At 41.4% G+C, this 24,203-nt stretch overlaps 1 protein-coding gene across 8 annotated transcripts in view; it reads left to right on the forward strand.

Moving 5' to 3' along the window:
- Positions 1–24,203, forward strand: part of LOC135702474 (unconventional myosin-IXb-like) — a 286,641-nt gene that overhangs the window by 124,540 nt on the left and 137,898 nt on the right. For 6 of the 8 annotated variants that reach the window (XM_065223508.1, XM_065223515.1, XM_065223509.1 and 3 more), the window contains exons 1-3: positions 1,524–1,871; positions 11,864–11,974; positions 20,503–20,624. In XM_065223508.1, coding sequence (XP_065079580.1) covers positions 1,539–1,871; positions 11,864–11,974; positions 20,503–20,624 — 566 coding nt within the window. In that variant the 5' untranslated portion in view covers positions 1,524–1,538. Of the gene's footprint in view, positions 1–1,523; positions 1,872–11,863; positions 11,975–20,502; positions 20,625–24,203 lie in introns of those variants that run through there. The other 2 variants (XM_065223513.1, XM_065223514.1) reach the window with 1 other exon arrangement.

Here is a 24,203-nt window from a genome sequence, read left to right on the forward strand (position 1 = left end):
AGGGATTAATAATTAACAATAAGAGATAATAAGGAATATTGTTTTTCCTTTGGTTTGTTTTCCGTCGATCTTGTTTTCCGTACTGAGCATCAAAGCTACCGACGCCAGGAAGGCAGCTTCCACACCTGGACCCTACCTATCGACCCATCAACTCATGGACTGGGGACCAACGGCTTTACTGCCCTTCCGAAGGATGTTATGCCTCAGAACATCCCGGTGGCGCCGACTGTTATAAGAAATATGTTGCTCACATAAAACCTATCAATTTTATAATAAAAGAGCAAAAAATGGTTATCTTCCATTTAATTCCACTTAATTAATTTTCCTACCCATAACAGATACGTATTTCGACTACAATGTGTGGTCTTCATCAGTGTCATTCCCACTAAAGACTTACCAAAAACCTAACCCCCTTAAGTACTCATTCCTTATTGGAGATTTGAATAGATTTTTTTTTCCTTTACTTTACTTAAATCTTTGATTATTATTAGTGAGGTAGGTACCGATTCTACACGTTGTAGTTTCATTTGTATACTTGTGATTTTGACATTTTTACCTAGGAGATGAGTACTTAAGGGGGTTAGGTTTTTGATAAGTCTTTAGCGGGAATAACACTGATAAAGACTGCACATTGTAGTCGAAATACGATCAAAAAGATCGATCCAAGATCGATCCGAGATCGCCCAATCCTAGTGAAAACTAATTCAAGAAACTTTGCTGACGACGTCAACTGAATTGGATGCAATCCCAGAAGTTTATTATTTTTTCCTGCTAGATTTCATTCCTGGCCCACTGTGCAATGTCTCACGAAGGTCATGGAAATGTATTAAACATTGCTTACAGATGCAAACAATGTTCACTTTTCATTTTTTATTTGTTATGCTCTTACCTTACTCGTACGGTTACAACAAAAATCTACAACCTAAGTGAAAAGTTTGACCACTTTCCCGACAAAAAAAATCTCCTTGAGTGTATTCTCAACCTATAAATTCACCCAAACAGAATAAATTCGCCCAGTTCAGCTGCACATGATGCAATATAAACACACAATGGCTTCGTATCATGTGCCTTATCACTAGATCGACTGCCGTCGTCACCAGCAGCGCTGTCGGTTTGCCGTCGGACGAGAAGGATATGACGAGACGACGACTACGACGACAACAGCGATGACGACTCGATGATCGAAGTAACCAACACCCACCAGCAGCAACAACTAGAAGAACAAAGTGCACGGTGTTTGGATATGGATGGATCATGGAAGTGAGACAATAACAAGAAGAGAGTGAACAAACGAAACAAAAAAAAATGCCTAACGCACTCGATGCCAATAACGGAAAAATAATACGATGTGATATTGGAAGCAAAGCGCACCAGAAGAAGCAGGAAAAACAGATAATCAAGGAATAGAAGTGAATAAGTAGAAGAAGAAGGTAGAAAAAAATCTCGCGAAATGTTGTGTGTGTAAAATTATACGAGTTTACATTCATACAAGAACGCGAAGAAGGAAAGGCAAGTTCAAGAAGGTATGCGTGAATAGCATGCACCGCGCGTCGCGTCTTGCTCGTCGTGGTGGTGTGTCCAATGATGCTCCAAGAGCTCAAGAAGTGGTGAACCAACGAGCGAACAAAAGTGCGAAGGAGGAAACAAGAAGCAACATCGGCTTAGCGGGGGAAGTGGCGTGCGATAAGAGGGAAACCAAAATAGATATGGCGTGCTGTGGCGTTCGGTGTAGCAGGAGCGGGGTTGGGGCCAGTGGCGGCAACAAGACGAGTGCCAGTGCCAGTGCTGCTGATAATCGTGGGAGCGCCAGACGGGGCAAGTTGCTCTACTACGATGATTTCGTCACGCTGGACTCGACGGTCATGATAAAGGTAAAGACGGCGACGCGAAATGGTTGGGGGGAGAAATTGTGTTGGTGGTCTAATGGTTGCGATTCGTTTTTGTGGCTTTTGTGGTTCTTTTCCGAAGAAATACATGTGCACAGTTAGTGGTGAGAAAACCGAATTAATCAAAGTTTTTCAATGATGCTGGAGAAAAAAAAGCGTTGAAATGGATTAGGAGAATGCATTTTTTCATTTCCGAAATTCACCAGAAGGTCTCCGGAGACCTTCAACAACGCAGCTGGAGAGCACATTGCTTGAAGGATTTCATTTTTAAGGGAATTAAAAAATCCAAAACATTTCACAACTCTGAAGATTCTTGATCCTAATCCTCCTCATTCTTCAACGCCATCAACGTGTGTTTTTTTTTTCTTGACGTAGAAATGAAGAAGAAATTATTTAATTTATTCAAATATTCCCCAGAGCTGATACAGAGCCAAAGCCGGTCGGTCACACGCTGATTAGGGACGACCTGCCTGTTGTTGCCTGCCGTGCCGAACGTCAAAACTCGTAATATTCCACCTATTCTCTGGTGGTGCCGAATGGTTGTCGAATAATCGTTTTTCAATATTTCACATAAATATATTATCCCCCGAAAGATTTACACAGCTGTGATCGATCCCAAAACGGATCCTAGCTCGCAAGCGACAAAGTGACGTAGGAAGAAGTATTGGCTAGAGTAGGAGTTAAAATCGTAATCGGTTTCTACAACCTTGCTACATCCCTGAAATAAAAAAAAAACAGCAGATAAATAGCAATAACAATAAGAAAATTATATCCAAATCTATTATCGACTAGCGAAACACGATCGCCGACTAACGATGATTGAAACCGCGCCTATGCTAAGGGGGGGGGGGGAGCTTGTCTCGGGAACAGCGATTCTTGACTGCGGCTGGCTATGTGATTGCGATCGATCTCGACCCGCGAATACTCGAGAATATTTACATATACCGCTCATTTATGTTTGTCATTTGACTAATTTAAATATTTTGGCTCCGATGGTGTGTCGCGCAAAATCCGGCAGCGACAAAATTGGCGCGCGTTTTGTGCGTTTCTCGGCGGCGTTCGGTTGTTGTTGTCTTTTTTTTTTTTTTTTGATACATCGCACATCTTTTTGACATTCCATAGGCTGATCGTGTGCAATTTGAAATGTTCTTCCCGGTTTGAGTGGAGTATGTGAAGATGATGAATCCAATTAGTGAAGACTGGCGAGGATTGAACTGGACTTGGATAAAACAATTCGGAAGCAAATCAAGACAGTATGGGGCTAACTAGAACGTCGAGGAAATTCTTTCAAAAGATGTTCGTTAGGCTTGAGAGTATCTTCCCATGACCGAAGCTGGAGCAGAGTTGCAGAGTTGCTCAGTAGACTGTGCAATGCTAATTCGGTAAATCGTAGAGGTCAAGAGCTGGGGTGTGTGTAAAAGAGAATTGGACGTGGCGATGGAAGCACGTTTTGTCTGGCAAATTTGTTGAACTGTTAATTAAACATTTAGTCAAGCTTCTGCATTAATTTTCCATCGGATGTCACTGCTGTTGTTTGCGGTGACATCTATCGGGAATTACACGTAAACTGCTTTTTGTTAGTTGTTCACAGAGGACAGTGCAGTCAACTCGTATCGTATTGAGTTTTTTTTATAATATGTTTTACATATTTTACAAATATCTGAAAAGGCCATTTTCTTGTTTTTCGTCTGATTGAAAAGGCACTCAAACAATCACTTATTAAGTGTATTTCCGATATAGTAATCACAAATTTAATGTTGTCTTCTTATGATGTTTCTGATTATATACTCATTCAAAGTTTCATATTTCTTGTGCTAAATTGTTTGAGATTTACGCATGTTTTTCTACATTCATCGAGTATTATCAAAGTAGGGTAATTCGTCCTTTTATGGAGGAACTAAGCGCAGTTTTTTTTATTTCAATGGTATGTTTCGAAGCTCAAAGTTATTTTTGATGTATTTTGCTAGGTGAGTTACTAAAATTGTCTTAAATCTAGAGAATAGTGACGAATTAAGTTCCGTTTTGAGTGCTTATATATTTATGTTTTAATGAAAAGCAATGCTACCTCTTAGCGAAGACATCATATCAAGAAGACTGGCAACTTTGCCAGAATCCAAGCGACAGATACAGTAGCGCTGCACTTGAGCGAAGGTGGAAACAACGCTTAGATAAATAAGCAAATACGCAAACCTTTCTTCTGAGGATGTAATCTTTGCTATCAAATTCGTTCGAAGCATTTACCTTTGAACGGCAGATGACGCGATTCTACCTGCCTCATAGCGGTCATACGAGAAAATGGAAGAGTTGCCAGTCTTCTTGATATGTTGTTTTCGCTCTTAGTTATATAGTTGCGGTATTTTGTCCTTGCGGTATAGGAATGAAGCATATTTTTATCAATGCAATATGAATACAGTGTCGTAAAAATGTAAAGAAACTGTAGTCATGTTTTCTCCAATCAGTTGGATTGAATCAGTAACATTGGACTAAATAATAGGTAACTTAAACTGTATTTAAATCAATATCAAGAAAAATTCACGAGAAGTTCTCTAAACAGATTAAAGTAGTCTACGTCAACCATGTGGTCGTGTCTTTTACACAATCACACCATTTTTTTGTTTAACGAAACGATGCTCTTGGAATATGATGCACATTATGCAAAAAATCAGCACTCAAGTAATTCGCGCTTACCTTCTGACGAAAATAAGTAAAGATGTCCCATATGATCCCAATCAACAATATCGAATGTACTCCGTAATTTAACAACAAAAAACCAGCTAGGATTCAGATTTACTATCGAAGCTCATACATAGCGTTGTTGACTGACTGGCGCTCTTATCAGTAGTTGTTCTGACGTCGTAAATATTTCTCACGCGATTGATGGGAGCATAACATACAGTCGTTCGCTGTACAGTGGCGCCGACATCGTCGGAGCTAATCAAGATGCCTAGCAGATCAAAATTGTGAACGTCTGTTCGAGAATTTTTCGAGTTAGTGGGATGGACAATTTTCCGGATCATATTCTTAGAGATATTATTGATTTTCCCAATTTACTAAACATCACGATGTTTAGAGTTTCATTCACACATCGCTATCAATCATAGTTACATAGCGCTCGCATTGAAGTTCCCCCCGATGTTGCTGCAAGGGTTTGTGGATCAAAACCAACCATTTTCCAGCTACCGTATGTCAACGAAGCTTACTAATACAAACATTGCACTATGGGCAAAAATGGGTCCAAAATTACCCAAAATTCAATATCTCAACAGCACGCTGAATTCCGGCCATGAAAAACGACTTTTCCGAAGGGAAATCGTCCGGGGAATCGATTGCACGTTGTCTCATAGACCGGAGAGCCTTGTAGGTATGTGTTTTGGACCATTTTACCCCATATTCCCCTAATTTTTGGAGGAAATGTTTTTTTACAGCTCTATTTTTCGTAAAACATAAGCACTTTATGCATGGTTTTAGAATACTATGTCTTTAAACAACAGCTCATGAGATATTAGGAGAATACGGTGTACACTTTATAGGGGAGTAAGGGGTAGACGTGAAAATACAATCAATGTTTTTTTAATACAAAATATACATTTTTTTTAATATCATAATATATTTTTCTGAAAAATACTTTTAATTAACTTTCATTTGGTATTTTGAGATCTGTCATCGGCCAAACAGTTCAAAAGTTATAAATTTTTGAAAAAAATCGAAAAAAACCAAATTTTTTTTTTGACCTCCTTGAAATATAAATAGTTACCCTAATGACAAATTAAAAAATATAGGTCTAATATGTTGCAATAAGGAACAAAACTACAAATTTTTACAAAATTCTGAGAACCACTATATCGTTTTGCTGTATACAGACAAAAAAAAATGAAAATTTTATTAAAACAGATAGCAGTAAATTAAAACTTACTTAACCCCAATTAACCTTAAAATTTCGAAAAAAAAATCTTATTATTGCAGGCAACCTTTGGGGTGATTCAAACAATCGCATCGTTCAACATTTTTATGAATTAAAATAAATTTAGCGAGGGTTCACTTTTACCCCTTACTCCCCTATAAAGTGTACCCCATATTCCCCTAATATCTCATGAACTGTTGTTTAAAGACATAGTATTCTAAAACCATGCTGCTTATGTTTTACGAAAAATAGAGCTGTTAAAAAACATTTCCTCCAAAAAGTAGGGTAAAATGGGGTAAAATGATCCAAAACGCATACCTACAAGGCTCTCCGGTCTATGGGACAACGTGCAATTGATTTCCCGGACAATTTCCCTTCGAAAAAGTCGTGTTTGATGGCCGGAATTCAGCGTGCTGTTGAGATATTGAATTTTGGGTAATTTTGGACCCATTTTTGCCCAGAGTGCATTGGTCCTTCGAACCGGATACTACGTTGGCACGGAGGGATTCGGATTGCTATTTGGATCGACACGGCTATGGAGCCGTAAGATTGTGAATAACCAGCCATTGGGAACAATCGACATTGTCTTGGAAGCGCCATCGATAGGCAATTATTCGCCAAAATACGCAATTACGATTGTGACACCTGTATTTATCTCTTATGCTACTGACGACTGAGTACCACCAACAACATGCCTAGGACGAAGGAGGTACATATCCAGCAAGGACTTTGTTGGATTCAGGATTCGAATGTAATTTCATGACTGAACGCCTATGCCAACGGTTGAAAATCAAACGGAGTTGTTCGGATGTAACAGTTCTTGGCATAGGTCAGGCCAACTCGCAAGTCAAGTACAAGGTTAAGGCATCCATCAAATCTAGAACATCGGAATTCACCCTTGGTAGTAGAAGAAATTCCGATGTTCTAGATTTGATGGATGCCTTTACCTTGTACTTGACTTATCAAGTGCTAGGACAGAAGGCGCTTCGACATCAGGAACCGTATCATCAAATCTAGCATCGCACTGTACATCATCAGTACTTCTCGCAACAGCAGACTGAACGCCTATGCCAATGGTTGAAAGTCAAACGGAGTCGTTCGGATGTAACAGGCATAGATCAGGCCAACTCGCAAGTCAAGTACAAGGTGAAGGCATCCATCAAATCTAGAACATCGGAATTCACCCTTGGTAGTAGAAGAAATTCCATACTACGTGTGAATTCCGATGTTCTAGATTTGATGGATGCCTTAACCTTGTACTTGACTTGCGAGTAAAGGCTCTCAGCTCGTTACCGGGGAAGGTGACGGAATACATTCACATTCACATTCGCAAACAGTCAAAGGGAAGCCAGTACCAATGGTCTCTCGTACAAGTCATGCCGCTGTACAATCGTCAGGGGGCGATGTGTAGCTTGTTCCGAAACACACTTACTCCATCAGTGCTCATCGTTTCAACGGATGTCGAGTTCGGCCCGCGACAAATTGATTCGGAATCATTCCCTGTGTCGGAATTGCCTGAAACGAGGTCATCAAGGTTCAAAATGCGCTTCAAGATTTGTTTGTCTACATTGTAAGGGTAAACACTCAATATGGTCTGCTTTCGCTCTGATAAGGATAGAGGCAAGGATTCAGAGATCAAGGGGTCTACTGAACGCAGTTCTACTAAATTTGGCAACGATAAGGAAAAAAGTGCTAGGACAGAAGGCGCTTCGACATAAGGAACCGTATCATCAAATGTAGCATCGCACTGTACATCATCAGTACTTCTCGCAACAGCAGTCGTCTTAGTGGAGGATGACGAAGGAGGTACATATTCAGCAAGGGCTCTGTTGGATTCAGGACCCGAATGTAATTTCATGATTGAACGCCTATGCCAACGGTTAAAAGTCAAACGGAGTAGTTCGGATGTAACAGTTCTTGACATAGATCAGGCCAACTCGCAAGCCATGTACAAATCTAGAACATCGGAATTCACAGGTAGTATGGAATTTCTTCTACTACCAAGGGTGACTTTCAATCTACCTACTTCAACGATCGCCATCAACAACTGGAGTATACCTGATGGTATCTAATTAGCTGATCCAACTTCAACAACAATTCTTGGAATTCAACATTTTTTCGAGTTCCAACGGAAAGATTCATTTGGAAAGATTCAGATGATCGGCCGAACTTAATGGAATCTGTATTTGGTTGGATTGTCTGTGGCAACATCGATAAAGAAATGAGGAATCCGAAAATATCGTGTAGCGTGGCCACTACGGTCGACCAGGAAGAGTTACTCTCCAGAATCTGGTCCTGTGAGAAGATAGGGTCTCCCAAAAACTATTCACCGAAGGAACATCGTTGCGAGTAGCAATTTGCATTTTCAGTGAGTAGAGGATCGGATGGCAGATATACGGTGTCACTTCCCAAAAATGGTGCCATCCTCTCGAAAATCGGAGAGTCAAGAGACATCGCAATGAAACGGCTTCAAGGGTTGGAGAACAGACTGGCCAAGGATGCAGATTTCAGCAGTATCATGCATTTTTGAAGAAGTACCTCGAGCTAGGTCACATGCGCAAGGTGGAAAGTAATCTACAAGAAATAGAAGAAGGATTTCGTTGTTACTTACCTCATCATCCTGTGGTCAAGCAATCCAGTACCACAACGAAGGTCAGAGTGGTATTTGATGCTTCTTGTAAAACCTCAACTTGAATCTCCTTGAACGATGCTCTGTTGGTGGGGCCAACAATTCAAGAGGACCTTCGTTCGATAGTCATACGTGGTCGAACAAGGCTGATCGTGATGGTATCAGACGTTGAAAAGATGTTTCGGCAGATCTGGATGTGCGCTCTCGATATTCGGCTGCAAAGTATCCTGTGGGGAAGAAGTCCTATCGGAGAAGTGGAAGTATACGAACTTACCACTGTAACGTATGGGACTAAACCTGTACCATATTTGGCGACAAAATCTCTTCAGCAACTATCTTCCGACGAGCAAAAACGTCATCCACTAGCAGCTAAGGTGATGGACGAAGACGTTAGAGGCCGCAGAATTACGAAAACAACTGGATGCTTTACTGGAAAGTGGTGGATTCCAATTACGCAAGTGGGCGTAAAATTGTCCAGCAGTTCTGCAAGGCATACCAGTAGAACGGTTGGCGTTGGCAAAGGACGAAGAGGTTGAGCTAGGTCCTGATCCATCGATAAGGACACTGGGACTTGTGTGGCGTCCAGGAACCGACGTCCTGAAGTTTCAGTTCCACATCAATTCTCTAGATTCATCTGAACTGATGACAAAGCGGAAGGTTCTATCCGTGATAGCTACGCTAATCGATCCGTTAGGAATTATTGGTGCTGTGACAACGACAGCAAAGGTTTATATACAACGGCTATAGCAATGCTTGATTGGAACGCAACTTTACCGCATCCTATCATGGAAGAATGGCGAAAGTTCCACTGAAAGTTACCATACTAGAATGAGATAACGGTTCCTCGATGCGTAGTTATTCCAAAGGCGATCACAACTGAACTGCATCTTTGCTCGGACGCATCACACAAGGCCTACGGTGCATGTGCGTACATCACCCAAGCAACACACATCCATCAAAATAGGTTGCTGCAACTTGATTGTGACTGAAATAAGGTGCATACAAGTAACAACCACTATTAAGTGACAAGTGTGTTGCTAGGGCAGAAGTTACGATTCAGGTGTAAACTATCGTGTTGCTTTGCTGACGTCAAAATCAATGGTCTCACCCCTAAAAACACAGTCAATTACCAGATTGGAACTTTGTGGAGCGCTACTGGCATCACAGCTTTCGGAGAAAGTGTTACAGTCTCTCAAGCAGGACATGAAAGTATTCTTCTGGGTGGATTCTACCTGCGTGCTACGATGGCTAGAATCAACACCTTCAACGTGGACTACATTTGTTGCGATTCGTGTAGCGAACGTTCAAAACTCGAAGTTAAGGACCAGAATACCAAACATTGGTCCTTCGAGCCGGATACTACGCTGGCACGGAGGGATTTGGATTGCTATTTGGATCGACACGGCTATGGCGCCGTAAGATTGTGAATTACCAGCCATTGTAAACAATCGACATTGTCTTCGAAGCGCCATCGATAGGCTATCATTCGCCAAAATACGCCACCACTTTTTGGAAACACCGTCTTCTATCAAGCCTACTGGGCAAGGAGCCACTTCACCGTTTGGAAGGTTAGTAGAAAGATCTACACGTATATGTCCAGTCGAATCTAGGATCACAGTTCTAACACCGCCTTACCTTTTACACACGGCTCTCGATCATCTATGAGTGGTTCGCTGAAAGGTTTCACCCATTGACGATCCATTCATCAACTGCATTATTGATTCAGTGTTGGACTTTCTTACATTAAACTAGGCACTAGCCCTGGTTTTCCAGTGTGCTACTTGGGAGGGTTTGCACAGAGTAATTCTATTCAGCTAACATCACATCTAGAGTAAGGACAGAAACTTTCGAGTTAAATCTTGATGGCCTCCAGATTGAATTCATAACTAGAGATTTGCATAATAAGTATAGAAGACTTCCAATTTAAGAACAAACTATATTTTTCGTGAGTTCATGGATGGATCCACCTAGAGATCCATTAACATATAAAGCAAATTAAATGATCGAAATCTGGAAACATCCTGAGAAATGTCAATTCTAAATGCTTGGGAAACCCAAAAGGCAAGTTCTGAAACTTTTCAATACTTTGAGACCAGAGATCATTCATAGCAATGATATGCTCAGAAGGTTTTCTAAATAGTCCAGATAAGTCCAGATAATAGTTTAAAGTTATCTGTGAGTAGCACAAAACAATAAAATACTAATTTCCGTCGGAACACCTGGCGCTATACATTGCCACCAAAATGTATTACCTGTCCCTTGATTATTGACACATGAGAGAACTCACGGGCCTATGCAGCTACTCGTAGACCTAGATTTAACTCCTACGTCGTCTACAAGCTTGCATTGAACCATTGTCCCACATATGAACCGAACAATCCACTCAACTTTAGAACCGTAATTGATTTATGGAGCAATTGCAAAACTCTAGGTACTGACCACTCGCTGGAAAATTGTCCTATAAATCATTTCACATTACGCAAATCACTGCGATCAAAACAAGTTCATTTCCGCTAATGTTACGAAACTCAGCATTAGCCGTACCGTCGCAGTCATCGTCGTGGTGCACTCCGTTTGAATCCAATCCGAGTTGAGAGCTGCCTGCAGTAAACTAAACCTGACCATATCGCATCGGACTCTCGGGCCAGGGGTTGGAGATCGTGTGAATTTAACACCGCACACCACCACCCACCCCTTCCTCATACACGCACCTTGGCGACTGTCGACTGTGGTGGTGCTGCTGCTGCTGCTGCTGCAAGCCTTTCTTCGATCATTCATCTACGTTGCATACGGTGCGCCGTGACTGTGTGACAGTCAGCTGGTCGCTCGTCGGTGATTGTTGCGGCGACTCTTCCAGCATCCGTCGGCAGCTACGGCAACAACAACAACAACAACAACAAGTTGTAGCACTTTCATTTTTGTTTTTCTCACTGTGGTCGTCGTTTGAGCGCCGCGCCGCGTGCCAAGAAAAACGTATCTAGGTGTACTAGGACGCGAGCGAGCAGAGGAGGGTAATTGCAAAATAGCGACCGGAAATTCAAACTATTTATTGATTACGACTTGAGTGACTGACTGTCGCGAGCTCGCGGTTTTCCAGTGTGCTTCTCACAATGCGTACTGACGACGACGCCGCGGCGGTGAGAAATTAGACTTTTATCGAAGGATGATCGCGGTTACGACAAGAGGAAGGTCGATGACTTGCCGCCGTTGAAGGTTTTGTGATCGTTTGATTTATTGCATCGTCGCTCGCTGAATGAAGGGGGTTTTATGGCGAATTTTTACAAGATTTTCACTTTTGTCACGGTGCAAAGTACTGTGATGGTAATCGTTTCGATGGGAATTGGAAAAGCTGTATATTTTTGATTGAAATATTTTTAACTAAGGCATTGAAATTTAATGGTGATATGAAAAGTATTTCATAGGTTTTCGTTATTCTTCTATTTACAGGTGTACGTGGGGGCGCTTTCACTACACTATGAAGCGCTCAGTGTGGAAGCCTCCAAGCAGACCACGGCGGAGGAGATCGTTTCCTGCATTGTCGAACGGTTGGGGCTGACGGTAAGGTTCTTGCTGGTTAAACTCAAAACTGAGTTCCCATAAAAAAAAATCTACAAGTTTTGGCCACTATTTCTCATTGTTCCCTTTGACATCAAATGGTAGTTAGCTGAGCTCCCTAGATCTTTATAGCAGAATACTCTATAGGTATTTTCATCAGAAACATCCTTAAATTATCTCTACAATGCTCTTCAAATTTCATCCATTAAGTACATCATGTTAAATTGAGGAATAATTAACCTCTCGACCCTTTCGTCATATTTTCCTTACCTTACACACTAAGATTATTTTACCGAAATCTGTGAAATTTTACCGAAATCTCAACAGCTGAACGTTCGGTAAACAGTTCGGTGATTTTTCACAGATTTTCTGTGATTTTTCACAGATATTCGTTGAAAAATTACAGCCGTTGAGATTTCGGTAAAATTTCACAGATTTCGGTAAAATAATCTTAGTGTGTATAAAGACTACCTGGGAAAACCTGGAACATCAGGGAATATCAGGGAATTTGTTTTTGGACCTGGAAAATCAGCGAATCTCTGGGAATTTCATTCAAATTCAAGGAAAATATTTCTTAATCACAATCTTATTAAAAAGTATGACTGATTTCGCAAATTTCAAACTACCTAGTAACTCGATGTAGTTTGAGGATGGTTATTCATTTCAAATTTTAATTAGAGTTGCGAACTTGTAGTTGCTCAATGCTTGTTGTTGCATTTTTGCAAGTTGAGCAAAAATTAATCCAATAAAAGGGTATTTTGATAATTTTGAACCTAATACAAATTCAGGCACCACTGGGTGTTGACACATTCCTGAGTTGAACTGAGATTGATTGAGTTGTTGCAAAATTTATCCCCCGAATGGGTATGTGCGTCTCTTAATAGATGTTACACCTAATTGCATCTGACAAAATTTAAACTTAGAGTAGATTCCTGCGTCTGCTCGATTCAGCTGTGTCCAACAAAAACCAATCCTTGCATTGGAGCGCCTTTGAGTAAATACATGAATGGTACAGAGTTAACAGAAGAGGATGATTTAGTTCTGATTACTTGTAGTTCTCCTTATTGTGTTCTTAATAGCGATCAATTGTTTTTTTTTCACACTCTGCTAACAGATTATGGGCCCTTAGCAACGTGTAAGTTTTTTCCTGGAGAAGTTTCTAGAAGTTCAAGACCGCAGCCAAACCTGCAATAGAATGGATCTGAAGAATTCTACGAAGCTGAACAACGCAAATTATGAAGCATGGAAGCTTCGCACCGAAGCGCTGCTGATCCGGGAAGGTTTGTGGACCTACATCAAGAACAACCCACCGGCAGCTGGAGAAGGTCAAGCGGCGGCGGGTGCCTCGGCGGTGTAGCTGGAAGGCGATGAAAAGGCCCGTGCAACGATTCTGCTACTGCTGGAGGAAAATCAGTTTGGCGTGATTCGAGTGGCGAAGGAAGCGTGGGTGGCGTTGGCCATGCATCATCAAAAGGCAACGTTGTCCACTAGGGTTTCGTTACTACTCGGAAAAAAATCCGTTCCCAAAAACGGGAACGGACCGTGAACTAAAAATCACGGCCAGCTATCCAGAACAAAATTTTCTCAAATATACACCGTGAACTATGGTTCACGGCTGTGGTTCACGAATATGGGAACTCTTTTTTTCCCGTGTACAACGGATGTGCGAAACCCCATACACGGAAGGTGAAGATATGGACGATTACCTCACGAAGATGGAAGTCCTGTACACGAAGCTGTGCAGCGCAGGAAAGGACCTGGGAGAGGATACCATGGTGGCCTTTATCTTGCGAGGATTCTCGAAATCATTCAACGCATTGACGACTGCCCTCGAAACACGTACGGATAATGCCTTGACGCTGAACCTGATCCGGGAGAAGCTACTGGACGAGGTAAGCAAGCAAAATCGTAACGCAACCGGAGGGACGACATTGAAAGCGGCGGGACGAAAGCCGATTGTGTGTCATTTCTGCAAGAAGCCTGGCCACAAACAACTGGACTGCAAGAAGCTAAAGAGAGAGCAAGCTCGAGAGCAATTCGGATCGAAGAAACAAAATGCGAAGACCGCGTGGGATGTAATGGATGTTCTGCTGAAAAAGAAGCTTGTTACCGGCATTAAAGTTGCAGATTGCGGAATACGTGAAGGTTGCAAATGATGTGTGAAAGGAAAGCAGGCTCGAACTCCCTTCCCCAAGACCTCCGAGAAGAAGACCTCCACACCATTAGACCTCATCCACTTGGACGTGTATGGACCACTGGAGACACCCTCTGTGAGTGGATATCGCTATTTTGTATCTTTAGTAGACGATATGTGCTGTAGAGGAAATATATATATGTGCTTAGTAGACGATATGTGTCTATGTGCTGAACAAAAAGCGAAGCAAACTCCAGGATAAGTCGAAGGAAATGACGTTCGTCGGCTATTCCAGTAACCACAAGGCCTACAAATTCATTGATATGGCCACTAACAAGCTGATCATCAGTCGAGACGTTCGTTTCTTTGAGGAGGAGTTGGTCCAGCCCGGTAACGACGTTCCTAATCTGGAGGAGGAGTCGTACGAGGAAATTCTACAGCCGTTACCTCCTATGGCTGAAGCACATCAAGAAGTGCCGGATCCAAACGATCCAGACATTGACGAAGAAAATGGCGATAGAAGGTCGGACGTAACCGACACGGACTTCGATTCTTGCGACGAGTCCCTTCATGAAGATTTGGATGAAACCATCCTACGAAGATCAGAGCGGTCTAACAAAGGTGTCGCCCCACAACGGTACCATGAAGCAAGTAACATGGCAGCAGCTACTGAACCGAGGACGTACATATTAAGAAGCAGTAAGCGGACAAGAGAGTGAACCGTGGATAGCTGCGAGGGAAGAAGAGATCCAGTCCCTTCAAGATAACTCGACATGGACAGTTGAGGCCCTTCCAGATGGACGAAAGGCGGTTGGCTGCAAATGGCTGTACAAGCGGAAATTGGACGAGCATAGAAACGTGACACGCTACAAGGCGAGACTGGTCGCACAAGGTTTTAGTCAGAAGTTCGGCACTGACTACGACCAGGTGTTCGCTCCGGTGGCAAAACAGGTAACATTTCGTTCTTTGCTAACCATTGCCACCCGTCGTCAACTTCTAGTGAAACACGTCGATGTCAAGATGGCCTACCTGTATGGGACGCTTACCGTGGCCGTATACATGCGTCAACCGAAAGGATACGAGATTGGGAATCCCGCAGAATTTTGCCATTTGAAGAAAAGCCTCTACGGTCTGAAGCAATCCGGCCGAATTTGGAACCAGACGATTGACGATTGCTTCAAGAAGCTGGGATTACTACAACCAACTGCTCATGCGTGCCTATACGTAAGAACCAAGGGTGAGAAGCAAGCGTTCACCCTTCTGTACGTCGACGATATGCTCATCGTGTGTGAGACCGAGGCGGAATATGAAGCGATCCTGAAAGCATTATCGAGGAAGTTCAAAACCACTTCCCATGGCGATGGGCGGCAGTACCTGGGCATAAAGGTGGAGCGGGAAAATCATGGAAGGTTTCTGCTCAACCAACAGTGCTACATCCAGCGGCTGGCGTCGCGATTCGGACTCGAAACGGCAAAGCCATCACTTATCCCGATGGAGCCCGGCTATCTTCAAGCAAAGGAGGAGGAGTCCAGCAAGCTACCAAACAATACTTCGTACTCCAGTTTGATTGGTGGTTTGCTCTACATAGCGATCAATACGAGGCCAGATGTAGCGATCAGCGTTTCGTTACTTGGGCGAAAGGTGAGTGCCCCAAATGCAGCAGATTGGACTGAAGCAAAGCGCACTATGCGGCATCTCCTAGGGACAAAGCATTTTAGATTGCATTTGGGCGGCAAGAATGTTGAACTGAAGGCTTGAGCGGATGCAGATTGGGCAGGCGATCATCGGGACCTTAAATCCAATAGCGGTTTTCTGATTATGTTCGGTGGAGGTGCGATCAGTTGGGCAGCAAGGAAGCAAACCTGCGTTTCCCTATCTTCAACGGAGGCTGAGTTTATTGCTGATGCAGAGCCATGTCAAGAACTTCTCTGGATTCGAAAGCTGATGAAGGATTTCCACGAGCCGGAAACTCAAATCTACTACTCGAGGACAACCAGAGTGCCATCCAAACACGTTGACATCAAGTTCCAGTTCACCAAGGATCTTGTTCAACAAGTTAAGCTGTCCGTGATCTACTGTCCAACGGAGCATATGGTTGCGGACATGCTCACCAAACCATTGAACAAACTCAAGATATCAAAACATCGAACAGCGGCTGGTGTGCTACCTGTTCAGTTCGAGGAGGAGTGTTGAGATAACGAACAATCACAGCAACCAGCTGAAACCTAAACCTATCAAAGTAGCCTGTAAAGAACGATTAATAAAAAAATATTCATTCCACTGTTACAATCCTTAGCGATCAGTTGTTTTTTTTTCACGCTCTGCTAACAGGTATTGCTTGGATGATTTTTTTTTATTGCATGGAGTAGCACTTTTATAGTTGAATAATGATCCTGAAACTTAGACATGCATTGCCTTGACAGCCTAGAATACTAAATAAAGCCACTCTATGCTTTATTAAGTTTTCTAGGTCTTCATTTTAAACCTGGTTAGCTCGGAATATTCTATTGTGATGTTGCTGCTATTGTAATTATCAAGTCCATAGGCACATTATTTCGCCTTTTGACTACCAGTATTCCTAAGTTCTGATGAGGCTCGTATAAGGCAAGAAGGGCCATTTTCGGCTTATTAGTTGCTTGGGTTGAGATGAAATTAACTTACATATTTTTGGAGGTGAAAGTGCTGTTTCTACGATTACCAATCGGAGGAATCTGGTCTCGAATAAGTTTTTGATTAGGCGTATTATCCGGACTCATTTTCGTGCGGATCTCAAAATGTGCTGAAGGGGAAATATAATGGAATTAAAGACAATTGTTGCATAAGTAAGATGTAGGAGAACTTAGTGAATGTCTGCCCCTAGCGTTGAGTTCAGAAACAGTCAGAAAAAACTTTGAAGGGTGAAAAAATAGCCATGCCAAATATGTCTTCTCGTATCATGGAGTAAATCGAGGTAAGAAACGGATCATAAACTTGCTGATTAGCGGCGCCGGTGGTGTAGTGGTAAGCGTGATTACCTCTCACCCCATCAGGCCTAGGTTCAATCCCAGTCGACGCCGCCGGGATGTTCTGAGGCATAACATCTCTGATCACGCCTTCCTTCGGATGGGAGGTAACGCCGTTGGTCCTCGGTTCATGAGTCGTCGATAGGTAGGGTCCAGGTGCGGGAGCTGCCTCCCTGGCGTCGGTAGCATTGGTGCTCAGCACGGAAAACAAGATCGACGGAAAACAAATCAAGGAAAAAAATAAACTTGCTGAAAACTTTAAGCGGTGATACTCTAAGGAAGCCTTAGCGTGAAACTTTAAAGGCACAAATGTCAGCTTCCATAAAACATACAAATTTGAAATTGCTACTCCTTGTTTGCTGTGCTAGTACAAACAGAGAGTAGCAATTTCAAATTTGTATGTTTTATGAAAGGTGACATTTGTGCCTTTGAAGTTTCACGCTAAGGCTTCCTTAGAGTATCACCTTAAGCAAGCTTTTTTTGTAGATGTATATCGAGATGCTTCAATTATATGCGGTGTGAGTCGCCTGTTCGTGAGTGACTGAATGTTTTTGTTGACTCTTTCATTGCCTCGTCCTTTACCGTTTGGTACAAACGGTCTGCACAGAGCAATGGATTGAATAGTGCAGTGCTTGCACACTCAGCCTAAGCAGTCAATAACTTAACGCTCTGGAGCTGGTAGATCTATTAATCGAAACTCCAGGATAATTTGGAGATCCTTGAGCATCTTATATACCCCAAAATGTATTATTAATTATGCACAAAAATTCTATGAACATGTTTGGGTAGGTAAGGACATCGCACAGACCTTGGTTGATCCAGTAGATCAAATAGGCTGAACTCCTGGACAATTTGGAGAGCCTAAAGCATCTTATAAACATAGAATTTAAACTTAAATGATTTGCATCATCTCTATGAACCTGTTTGCAGTTGTTTCGTAACTAAGGGTATTGTATCAGTCATTTATGATCTGGTAGATAATTTGATCTGAACTCCAGGACTGTTTTGAGAACCTTGAGCATTTTATATGCCTCAAAATAGATTGTAAGTGATGCGCAAATACTCTATGAACATCTTTGTGCAGACATCGTCACTGAAGGAATCATGCAGGCCTTGGTTGATCCAGTAGATCAAATAGTTTGAACTTCAGGGCACTTTGGAGAACCTAGAACATCTTATACACATAGAATTAAAACGTAAATGATGTGCATAATCTCAATGAACCTGCTAGGAATTGTTACGTTACTAAGGGTCTAGTATCAGTCATGGTTGATCTGGTAGATCATTTGATCTGAACTCCAGGGTAGTTCAAAGATCCTTGAGCATTTTATATACTTAAAAATGTATTATAAGTGATGCGAAAAAAGTTTATGAACATGTTTGGGTAGGTGTTAGCACTGAGGATATCGTGCAGGTCTTTGTTGATCCAGTAAATCAAATAGGCTAAACTCCTGAACAATTTGGAGAACCTAGAACGTCTTATACACGTGGAACTGAAACCTAAATGATGTGCATAATCTCTATGAACCTGTTTGGAGTTGTTTCGTAACTAATGAATCTGACTTGAGACGAACCAGCCAATGACTAAAAATCTTTTCAATAAAATAAATAGTTTGATCTGAACTCCAGGATAATTTGGAGAACCTTGAACATCTTATAAACATCCAAATAGATTAAAAGTGATGCGCAAAAACTCTATGAACATGTTTGGGCAAGTGTCGTCACTGAGGGAATTGTGTAGGCCTTGGTTGATCCAGTAGATCAAATAGTCTGAACCAGTGGCGTCCCGTAACGTCACTTTTTACCTGTGCACTAACTTTCAAAACCAGATTTAATATCATATTCATATGTTGTGCAAATCTCTCTGTTTTGAGTTGTTTCGCAACTAAGGGCATTGTATCAGTCATCGATGATCTGGTAGATCATTTGATCTGAACTCCAGGATAATTTGGAGAACGTTGAGCGTCTTATATCATATCAAAATGTAAGTGATGCGTAAAAACTCAATGAACATGTTTGGGTAGGTGTCGTCACTGAGGGCAGCGCGCAGGCCTTGGTTGATCCAGAAGATCAAATAGTCCGAACTCCTGGACAATTTGGAGTATTTAGAACATGTTGCATCCAAGAAAATTCATCTAGAATTGTTAAATTGGGTTGAATTAATATGGCAGTGCATGATCCGTTGCTAAAGATATCGTCGCTGTCCAGATTAAAGTCTGTGTTCGTCAACATAATAACTTCATAAGGTTTTGGAGATCTAGGCCTTTGAGTATTGCTATAAACTTCTGCTTTCATATTTTTCCTGTATAGTTGACACCCACAACTACAACTTTGCTGAAAGTATGTAGCTATCTATTACTTTTCATTTCATGCAACTAATCATAGAAATCAGAAAATACAGTTATGACACCCCGGGCTCGGAAGAGTTAATCATCCAACTTGATGATGAATTGAGTTAAAAATTTAAGCATTTTTAATTCAGAAATATATTGATTACTATAGTAACAAATTATGATAATGCAAACTGTGCATTTATCTGTGTATTTATTTTTTTATAAATATAGTTTATTATGTTTCTTCGGTCAAGAATCTAGAATGAAAAGAACTATCGACGTAAGGATGAAACAATTTACTAATTCTACTTAGAATATACTTTAAAGTTTGTACATGTTCAACTTTTAATAGTTTTGATTATAAATCTGTTGAAGTCCTGGAAAAATCTGGAAAACTCAGGGACATTATTGGACAAAATGTGGCCACAGTGGTCGATGAACCAGAGAAAATAGATGCTGTTACAATTACAATTATACTAGTGACAGAGAGGGAGCTGGATCGGACTGGTGTTTTTAGACGATTCACAAGACCGTCGTAGATGAGGTCGGACGATGACTGAAAAGTAATCAGGACAATGACTAAGAGGGAGCTGGACGCGATTTGCTGGATAAGTTGAATGATGCGTTTTGCTTGAATCGAGCGAGAGGAGTCGAACGAACACCCTGTGGTCCATATCCGGTAGCCTCCGTCTGGTTCACCACACGAACAGGAAAACCTATGGTCTATTTGTTGATTATAACGTGAAATTTCCAACCGGAGGGTTCATAAATCGTTCCTCAGCGTATTACAAATTTCCACGAACTGTTTCCAACAGCACTCATATTTTCACCGTGTTGCAGAAACTGTTTGTGCGGCTTTCAGTCTCGGCCAACACCTGAACCCACAATGTAAACAAATTACTAATAGCCATCCCATATGAACATTGTTTCTTCACTCTGTTTTTTTTTGCGCCTACAACTACTACCCTACATTTCCTTACCCCCAATTTCATCTTGTCGTACTCGGTTGGAAAAGATGTTTTTCGTTACCCTCACAAACTGTTTTCTCCTTTTCCCCAACAGGGCAACAACTATGAGCTGGCCGAGGTGGCCGGTGAGTGCAAGGAACGGCGACTATCGCCCCACGAGAAACCCGTCTCCGTGATGCTGCTGTGGCCGATGCATTCGGAGAAAGATTTTCATAGGTACGTATATTTGCCCGCTCTCTACTAGCTAGCTAATAACTAAAAGGGGGAAGCCAATCATCATCAACGCCGCCTCCGCCGCCACCACCACCATCACCACCACTATACCGTCATTTTATATGCCTCATACCTATAGCCCGAAGCGTGCAGGTAATTTCATGGTGTGAGATTGCAATTTCTCTTTTTTTGTTGTGGCAACACTGCTATGCATTTGTTTGGTGTTTTTTTTTTCTCTGGAAAAGCCATTAGACATCTATATATAACTGCAATAAAAGTCACATAATTAGATACGCGTTCAGTGGCAGGAGGATCCACCAAAAAGTTATTTTTAAAATTTCAGTAAAATCGGATGATGGGCTCCTGAGATACCGTCTTTTTCCAAGATAAAATCAAATTTCCCAGTGGTAAATACGTTCATTGGTAAATTTTAAGAACCGTCTATAAATTCCAATTCGCAATTTCCATCGAATGAATCATCCGTCGCCGCCGCCGCCGGCGATGTTGGTGGTCATGGCAGTGAGCCAACCGTGTCTAGGCAGCACTTCTTTTGGATCGTGCCGTCGATCATTTCCCCTAGATTACGTCCAGGTTGCACACGGCTGCTGAGTGACAGCTGTTTGCGAACGATCGTCCGTTCCTAAATCCCGAACGAAATATAGGCTGCTCTAAAAAAAAAACTAGAAATCCCCATCAACACAAAGTGGCCGAAAAACAAACAACCAATTTGTTTTGCCGTCGTTGTAGAATTTTTCAACATGCTTCCATCGTGCAGGAAGTATGATTCGGTCAAGCTCATCCAAGATATGGGCGGATGAAGATTTAGCAGCTATCAGGTGTATTTAGCAACACACATGGTACAGCTTAGTCCATGTGTGAAGATGAAAGGCCACCGTTTCGGTGCGGTGGCCTCGATCAACACTCTCATTAGCGAACGAGCGCAGGCCCCCCCGTGTAACATCAAATTCAACTGACCTAAGCAGATGTAACGTGATTTAGCCGGGAAGAATCCGCTCGAGAAGTAGGAAAGTTTAGCAGGTTTAAATATAGAAACAAACGGCTCTCCAACTGTTTACAATATCAGGATTCACAATTTTTATTGGCCTAGACGGGCGCTTTTTTAAGGTTGATTTTCGGATATTCATACTGTTTACCCTGTGTCCGCCAAACTGCGCGGGAAATGGATTGATCACTTGTCGTGGGCGGACGAAGATCTGCTGAAAGCTGTAGTAAAGAGTTGCTACATTAATGATTACAACAACTGTATTAACTGGAGTACCTTTGGCGTGCACTGTAAAATGCTTCGCACGCATCTCGGCATTGGCTAAACAACGGTAGATATTTTAATTCGTGAGATTCTCCTTTTTCTTCTTCAACCCGGACAGGAGTAGTGATACTTGGGCAAACGTCAAGAAGACCAGTCCCATAAGGAATCTATCTCCGTTTATCGACGATTGTGATGTATTCCGGATAGGTGGTCGTATAGGTGCTTCACCATATGCTACGTACGTCGCAAAATATCCAGTGATCTTGCCGAAAAGTCATCGCATCACCGAGTTACTGATCGATCGGTATCACAGAATGCAATGTCATCAATATGGAGAGACCATGGTCAATGAGATCCGTCAGAAGTTTCACATCTCTAATCTGCGCACGGAAGTTCAGAAAATAGCACGGCGATGCCAATGGTGCCGCGTGTACAAGGCCCAACCAAAAGTTCCTCGGATGGCTCCGACACCGTGTGACACCTTTCGTTCGTCCGTTTTCCCTGGTCGGCATCGGTTATTTCGGACCATGTTTGATCAAGATTGGTCGAAGTCAGGTGAAACTATGGGTCGTGTTCTATACATGCCTCACCATTAGAGCGGTACATCTCGAAGTCGCAGCGTCTCTGTCAGCGGAATCGTGCAAGCTCACTCTACGGCGGTTCATCGCATCAATAAAATTAATAGCTCCATTTGATAACCGCTATAAGATCGTCTTACAGCTTAGTGGACCACTCTTGATAAAGTTTATAAAGCATGTTTGAGAATCACAATAAAGCTGTCTTAAAACCTTTTGTCAGAAAGCCTCATACTCTACAAAAGGTTCTCATAGCCTCTTTAAGAGTAATATTGTATTCAAGCAGTCTTATTACGCTTTTGTGAAAATCAGTTATAAATCCAATTTAATTTATATTTGCTTCAAAGCAACCGCCATATATTAGCTTGTTGTTGTTCTGTTCTGCTGAAACTTTTTTTTTCCATATGGAAATCTTTAGCGATAAAAGTAGGTTTGAGTGTTGGTGTCAAGATCACCATGTAATCAATTTTGTTTCATGACGACATTAGTGAAAATCTTAAAGGAAATATATGGCTTTTTAGAAGTTCCAAAACATATGCGCTTGAAATTTTATCGTGTATATTGGGATAATATGAGCGTTAAATAAATGCGCCTCCAAAATAATTCAAGTTAACAAAAAATATTGTTTCAGAAATCAAATTAATTTGACGGAATCATCTTAATTTTACAGAAAATAGATCTCAATAAATAAATTCATACCAATGCACACTGATTCAGTGGTCCAAATGTCATAATTAGGTGATCAAAATGTGTGTTTTTTAAAGTTCTAAAAGTGCTCTGAAGAATAGTTTTCTCTAAATACAAAGCAAAAAAGGTTATGGTCAAAAAACTGTATTTTCATGAATCACCCTAACCTTCTAGTTGTTTCAGTTCGTACAATACATAGATGATGAGATAAAAATTTGACGTCTTCGACAAAGTTGCTTAGTTTTGCATCCTCTACAACTTTGAAGAAGTAAAAAAAGTTCCCAAAAATTTCTTTGAAGAGTTAGATTTTTGAAGTCACTCTAAAACTGAATCACCCTAATGACTGATCAAATGAAAAGATGCGCTTTTTCATTACCAACAATTCTTTCGAAGACATCAAAACGCTACAACCAGTAGATTTTGCGGAAAACCCAATTTCCATGTATTTTTCCGCTCTGGACCACTGTGCACTGGAAATCATTTCGGATATCTAATTTAGCCATTATTTTATTGAAATTTCCAAGGCTAATGGCATTTTCATAATGACAATATGGCGACAGAGGACAGCAGGCAAGAAAAACACCAAGCGCAATTTCTTAAAATGTCTAATGCTTACATTACACACTGGGTCAGGAATGCCACCTAGCGGAGCAGAATTAATAACTCCGAAACGAAGCATTTCCACGACTTGGTGCCTTCGGCAAAGTTTCTTATCATAATAAGGACCATCTATTGACATAAAACAGATTAACAACTTTGCCAAAGTCGTCAAGTCTTTAAAACGCCATTTCAATGCATTAAAAAAAGTTATAGAAAAAAATGTTCCACTAAAATGAAGAAATCTAAAAAAAACCAAAATATACCTCTCTTAAATTTTAATATTTTGTTTATTGAGTATTGCTTAATTTTTGCCGAACATGTCAGATTGCGGATTTTTGCGCTTTGGGAGATTTTAAAGTTCAAAAATTGTTCGTTTTTTCAACAATATCTTTGAAATTTGAAGCTTAATCCAATATGTTTCTTCACAAAAGTTATTTATTTAATGCATTTGCA

The sequence above is a fragment of the Ochlerotatus camptorhynchus genome, unplaced genomic scaffold, assembly GCF_037179485.1.
Source record: "Ochlerotatus camptorhynchus isolate MF236.1 unplaced genomic scaffold, CSIRO-AGI_Acam_v1.1 ptg000193l, whole genome shotgun sequence".
Taxonomy (NCBI): domain Eukaryota; kingdom Metazoa; phylum Arthropoda; class Insecta; order Diptera; family Culicidae; genus Ochlerotatus; species Ochlerotatus camptorhynchus.